Raw genomic sequence first — 6,865 nt, forward strand, 5'->3', positions numbered from 1 at the left:
AATCTATCTATCTTCATGTGCTCTTACCAATATTTCCCCCCTTTTTCATCTCAGGTACCAAAAACTCTGGAAAAGCTATGTAAAACTGCGCCACCTGCTGGCCAACAGCCCAAAAGTGAAACAGGCCGATAAACAGAAACTGGTACAAAGAGAGGTATGCTGAGAACTCAATGTTTGCGAATATGCGGAACCTTTTTGTTTTGCGGTGCTTACACGGTTTCGTTTTGTTCGGCTTCGTAAATGCGAATAGAGGCTGCTGAAAGCCTTAGAAAGCATTTAGGCATTGTAAAACACTGAAACAGATGAAAACGGGGCCTGTGACTGACTTACAACCCAAAGTTATTAGGAACTTAGTATTTTTGTATTATTCTTCTCCTCCTGTGGACCATCTAGGGTTGCCAAATATTTTTTACCTGGCGGCGGGGGGCTCCTGCCCGGTGTCCTGAGCGCGTGTGCGCGTCGCCCGGATGTGACATCATGACACCGGGCACGCTGGGGGATGGGGCCACAGCCATTTGAGGGGAAAACATAGAGTTTTCCCCTCAAATGGCTGTGGCCCCGACCCCAGCGTGCCCGGCATCATGACGTCACATCCGGGTGACGTGCACGCGGGGGTGGGGTTTCCCCCGGGGCCTGATTCTGCGGGGGCGGAAATCGGGCCTCCAAAGCGGGGGGAAATCCGCCCCCCAGGGGGACTTGGCAACCCTAGGACCATCCAACCTGTGATGATCTCAAGAGATACTGTGTTGTGCAGAATATTAATGGACCTTCTAATTCTAAGGGATGATGACACGAGGAGAATGTCAGACCTGTCCGTAGCTAGAGTATTGGCCTAGCATCTGGGAGTTGGGGTTCAAGAACCCTCTCTGGGCGACCTTAGGGCAGGGTCCCCAGCCCTTCTGAACCTGTGGGCACTTTTGGAATTCTGGCACAGCCACAAAATGTCTGCCGCCCACAGGAGGCGGAGCGAGCCACGGAATCACTGCCACACCGTGAAGATCCTCGTGTGGCGGTAGCAGCCGCTGCCAAAGCAGTATTTTTTAAAAATCTGCACAGCTGATCAAAACTCCAGTTTCTACTGAGAGGGTCTTGCTGAGCAAAAACCCCCACCCACTTTCTAGAAACACTTAGCAGGCCATCGGGAAATGTGTCAAGAGGGCCCCGTGGCGGCCGTGGGTGTCATGTTGGGGACCTCTGCCTTAGGGTATTCACACCCTTTCGGCCCTAAACTCTCTTCTGAGGTTATTGTGATAATAAAATGCAGATGGGAAAATGGTGTGTGTCACCCTGGGCTGTTTGGAGGAAGTGTGTGCTAAAAATATACCACGTAGATACACAGAATGTAAGAGAAGCTGTGCTGCATCAGGCCTAGGGTTGCCAAGTGCGATCTTCGCTGCAGCGGGGGACTCCTGGCTGGTGGCTGGAGCACGCATGCACGCAAAGCACATGCATGCTGCATCTTCATCACTCGGAAGTGACGCGACCACGCCGGGCACGCTGGGGGCCGGGCCACGACCATCCGAGGGAAAACCATAGAGTGTTCCCTCGGATGACCGTGGCCCCACTCCCAGCGTGCCCGCGTCACTTCCGGGCGATGTACATGTCGGCGGCAGGGAACGGGCCTCTGGGGCGGGGGTTTTCCCGCCCCCCGGGGGACTTGGCAACCCTAGTCTCAGCAGTCTCTGTCCCCGAACCCTACTGAGAAGCCTAATCAGGCCAATGGCCCATCGCTCTGTGTCACACGGTGGCCAAAACCCAGGTTTTGGAACATTGATCTGCAGTCCATAATCCATTTACTTCAAAGCAGTCACATTTGTTTTGATCATGGTCTAGTGGTTTAGTACTTCAAGCAGTGCCAGTGTTATTGGCTTCTGATTGGTTAAATTAAGCTTCTAGTGTCACTTGGGTGTAAATGGTTAGACTGGGAAGGGCTGGGTTCAAATCCTCACTGGGTGACCAGGGCCGGTTACAGTCTCTCAGCCTGACCTACCCTGGAAGGAAGGGGGGGCCATGTATTCATAGAATCATAGAGTTGGGACCTCCAGGGTCATCTAGTCCAACCTCCTGCACAATGCAGGAAATACATAAATACTTCTTCCTCCACACACCCCAGTGATCACTGTTCCACACCCAGAAGATGACAAAAAACCTCCAGGATCTCCAACCAAACTGACCTGGAGAAAAATTGCTTCCTGACCCCCAAAGTGGCGTTACAACAATAACACTGCAATATGCAATATAAAGCTTAGCCTATTGTAGTGTTATTGTTGTAATTTTGTTAATAACTGAATTCTAAACATTGCATATAAAAACCAACAAATATTGTTTAATTGTACACGGTGATTTACTGTTTCACTAGCTATTATACACCGTGGTCCTGTTTGTTGTAACTGATTCAGTCCAAGGCAGCTTCATATGTGTTCATATTGCTTGTCGTGGGTGGGCAATGGCTCTCAAGCTTCATTTTACCTCAGAAACTCTTGAGTATTATCAGTTAATTGATTTTTATCCCCCTCCACATCAGTAGTCAGGGCGGGATAGAAATGGTTTCCATCCCTCTGCTGCAAAACGTAGCCCTTTCATATAATTCTTAGTGAAATGACCATGGGCCTGCAGAGCAATGGTGGTGTGTGATGGACGACTTCATTTAAGGTGGCTTTGAAATTGTATCAGAAGAAACACCATGGTCTGCTGTGTCTTGCACACATGGAAAAAACAGTCAGGATACAGTTGCTTTTACTCAGCGCAAGCACACAGCAAGGGGTAATTTTAGTGTTTCTGCTGGTGCAAGGATTCGTGCGTGTGTGCAGAGTGTCGGGGGTCCCCAACCTTGTTTGAGCCATTGGGCACCTTTGGAATTCTGACATAGTGTGGTGGGCACAGTCACAGAATGGCTGCCCCAAAATGGCTGCCCCATGAGGTAAAGCCAGCCACAAAATGGCTGCCGCAGTTTACCTTCAGTCACACAGTGAAGAAGATCTTTGGGCTGTGGTGGCAGCCGCTGCCAAACCAACATTTCTAAAGTTCTGCACAGCCAATGTCATGTAGAAGCCCCACCTAGCTCTGCCCACTTTCTGAAAACATTTGGTGGGAGCCAGAAAAGGTGTTGGTGGGCACCATGTTGAGGGACCCCTGCTCTGTAGCATCCAACCCAGTGACTGGCCTGAGGTCGTTCTGTGTGCTTTGCAGCCACGTGGGAACTGAGCCTTTGGGAATCCTTTTCTTTTGATCAAAAATGTGTGTGTGTGTGTTTTTTTTTTTTTAAGGAAGCTCTGCAGAAGATTAGGCAGAAAAACACCATGCGGCGTGAAGTCACCGTGGAGCTGAGTAGCCAGGGATTCTGGAAGACGGGCATTCGTTCTGACGTCTGTCAGGTGACTTAAACAGCTTGTCTGTACTCCTAGGAAATGGGGGGGGGGGATTTCATGCATTGGTGCTGGTTTCTTTTTTTTCCTTTTTCCTTTGCTATTTTTTTTATTTTAATCATCCAGTTTAACAGGAAAACAACCAAATACGGAACAATGACCGACTTTGAGAATGTTATAACACGTTTTCAGATGAGCCTTATAAAATCTACTAAGTTTAATCAGTTTCTTCTAACATTGCTAACCGGATCCATGACGGCCGCCAGGTATCCGAAGGTAGTCCTTCCCTTTCCTCAGGCTCTTTTCTCTTATGGGAGGTGGGCTGGTGTGGGGAAGGAAGTCAGCCCTGAAAATGTCTCCAGCCAGGCCACTGCGCTTGAACAGAGAGCAGACGAACCCTCAGGTGTGCAGTGCTCGACACCTGACAGGTTTCCGTCTGTTTAACTTGAGTTAAGGGCAAGCGGCAGACAACACACCGAGGAACTTCTCACACACGAAGTGGTGGCAAAACCAGGTCTCCTGGGATGGGGCTAACCAGCCCTGGCTTTCTGGTGCACGCGTGTGCCATACGTGTTTCTCACCGGCTCTTGGTCACGCTTTCGGTTGCACGCTTGGGAAGCCTTTGCCCCGCTTAACTCCTTCTGAAATAGGAGACAACGCAATCCTGAACAGAGTGATAGCCATCTAAGCCTTTGCTACTTTTCTTGAGACTGCACAGTTAAATTAGTTCCCGCTAACACGGCCTGTTTGGACAACGAAGAAAGCAGACAGGAAGAAAGTAGCTTCCTTTGGAATGTGGTGTTGGAGGAGAGTTTTACGGACCGCCGAAAAGACAAATTAGTGGGTTCTAGGTCAAATTGAGCCTGAACTCGCCCTAGGAGCCAAAACAACTCAAACAAAGGCTAGAGGAGAAGAAGAAGGAGAGGAGAAGAGATTGGATTTATACCCTGCCCTCAGAGTGGCTTACAAACTCCTTTCTCTTCCCCTCCCCACAACAGACACCCTGAGGTAGGTGGGGCTGAGTGACAGAAACTACCATTTCAAGGACAGCTCTGACAGAACTATGGCTTGCCCAAGGACATCCAGCAGCTGCAAGTGGGGGAGTGGGGAATCGAACCCAGTTCTCCCAGATTAGAGTCCACACACTTAACCACTATACCAGACTGGCTAGTGTACTTTGGTCACATCATGAGAAGACACTGGAAAAGGCAATCATGCTAGGAAAACTTGAAGGCAGCAGGAGACGAGGAAGACCCAGCATGAGATGGATTGGCTCAAGTCAAGGAAGCCACAAAGTCTGCAAAACCTGAGCAAGGCTATTAACAACAGGACGTTTTGGAGGACGTGAATCCATAGGGTCGCCATAAGTCTGAACAGGGCTTTTTTTGTAGAAAAAGCCCAGCAGGAACTCATTAGCATAATAGGCCACGCCCAACAGCAGAAACCCATTAGCATATTAGGCCACACCCCTGACAGCACAGCTCATTAGCACATTAGGCCGCACCCCCACGTTACCAGAAGTGTGGTCATCCAGCCACACCCACCTTTCTCTTCTTATTCTGTTGACCTTGTTTGTTGTCAAAACCCAGGGCCTTTTTTTGGAGCAGGAACTCCTTTGCATGTTAGGCCACACACCCCTAATGTAGCCAATTCTAATGAGTTTCTGCTGTTGGGTGTGGCCTATTATGCTAATGAGTTCCTGCTGGGCTTGGCCACCTCGGGAGCCAGCCGGAACTCCGTTCCTGTGTGTTCCTGCCCAAAAATAACCCTGAGTCTGAAGCGAAACGACAGCACTGAACACATCCACAATATGGCCTGTCAGTTTCCTAGGGGCAGAAGCACAACCAGCTTTTCTCTGGATTGGTGCTAAAAACCCTTCATCCTTTTCTCGAGGAGGCTGGGGATAAAGATTGATCTGAAGAAGGGATTGGGAGGCGCCTTTCAGTTCAGCTCCAGCCTGCGTTGTTGTGGCTGTGGTTCTTTCTAATCCTCCAAAAGCACCTGCCTCTCAGTAGGCAGAGCAAAGAGCATCCAGCGTCTCGGGGGCTGTGGCTCACTGGAAGAGCCTCCGATTTGCATGCAGAAGGTTCTAGGTTCAGTCCCCGGCATCTACAGTTTAAAGCACCAGGTGGTATAGGTGATGGGAAAGACCTCGGCCTGAGACCCTGGAGAGCCGCTGCCAGTCCGAGTAGACAATACTGACTTTGATTGACCAGCAGTGTTCCCTCTAAGCTGAGTTAGTGTGAGCTAGTTCACAGATCTTTAGCCTCCAGCTCACACTTTTTTGTCTTAGCTCAGGAAGGAGGGCTCTGGAGCAAACTAATTTATGCAGGAGCCCAATGGCTCGCTCTCAACTTTAATGCCAGTGAGCTCACAAAGTAGAATTTTTGCTCACAAGACTCCACAGCTTAGAGGGAACATTGTTGACCAGTGGTCCGATTCGGTATAAGGCGACTTCCTGTTTGTAATGCTGTACAGCAGCAAGTAGGGAAGAAACACTCATTTCTCTGCCCTTCCTCGTAGTAAAAAGGAGAATTGCTCACGGACTCGAGAGCCTTTGCAGTGCGTGTCGTTAGATCATCCCGGTTTTCTTTTTATTGCAGCAAAGGACCAAAGAGTCACAAGTCTGGCTGTATTTGCCGAATCAATTGTTTTGAGAGATCTAATTCCCGATGAGGTCAAGGGGAGACAGTGTATTGTATAAAAGAGGGAGAAAGTTTGCTAGTGGAGCTTTTTAAACTCTGCTTTCCATCTGATTAAAGGGCGGTAACGATGGATGAGCGTAAATCGAGGCTACGGGCAGCTTTAGTGCAGGGTGATTTTAAAATCATTGGTTAGCTGGTTTTTTCCCCCTGTAAAGCCCAGCAGAATCAGTGGGAAACGGATGGAAAGGCCGAAAGCCGGCTAATGGGTTTAAATTGTTAAGTGTTTGCAGAGAACGAGCAGGGACTGCTGGGGCACATTTGGACTCACAGAAGCACAACGTGGTGTAGTGGTTAAGAGAGGCGGGCTGTAATCTGGAGGACCGGGTTTGATTCCCCACTCCTCCTCCCCGGGAAGCCTGCTGGGTGACCTTGGGCCAGTCACAGTTCTCTCAGGACTCTCTCAGCCCCACCTGCCTCACAAGGCGCCCATTGTGGGGAGAAGAAGGGGAAGTAAGCCACTTTGAGACTCCTTAAGATAGAGAAAAGCAGAGTATACAAATTACTTTTCTTTTGTGTGTGTGTGTGGCATTTTGAAAGGCAGCAGAAGAGAGCTGTTTCTGTTGAGGGATTCAGGGGGTCGGGCCCTTTTCCCGGGACTCCCCCTCTTCCCCCGAGGTCTTTCATTGGGTGAGCGGGGGGACTGGCAAGGGACTGAATCTAGTATAGAGAGAGACAGTGGTTCTTCAACAAAGCTCAGTTTATTCCGTTATACACTCTTAAGGCAGAAAACACTTTGTAGCATTTCAGTACTCGGCGCAGAATATTTCAACCCAATATTTTAAATGGTGCACTGCG

The 6,865-nt window shown here is 49.5% G+C and overlaps 1 protein-coding gene across 1 annotated transcript in view; it reads left to right on the forward strand.

Moving 5' to 3' along the window:
- Nucleotides 1–6,865, forward strand: part of DROSHA (drosha, ribonuclease type III) — a 155,264-nt gene that overhangs the window by 55,397 nt on the left and 93,002 nt on the right. Inside the window, exons 13-14 of the mRNA XM_015408795.1 lie at nucleotides 55–154; nucleotides 3,267–3,374. Of these exons, the coding sequence (XP_015264281.1) occupies nucleotides 55–154; nucleotides 3,267–3,374 (208 nt within the window). The remainder of the gene's footprint in view (nucleotides 1–54; nucleotides 155–3,266; nucleotides 3,375–6,865) is intronic.

Source organism: Gekko japonicus, unplaced genomic scaffold (assembly GCF_001447785.1).
Source record: "Gekko japonicus isolate JY-2015 unplaced genomic scaffold, Gekko_japonicus_V1.1 scaffold3176, whole genome shotgun sequence".
NCBI lineage: Eukaryota > Metazoa > Chordata > Lepidosauria > Squamata > Gekkonidae > Gekko > Gekko japonicus.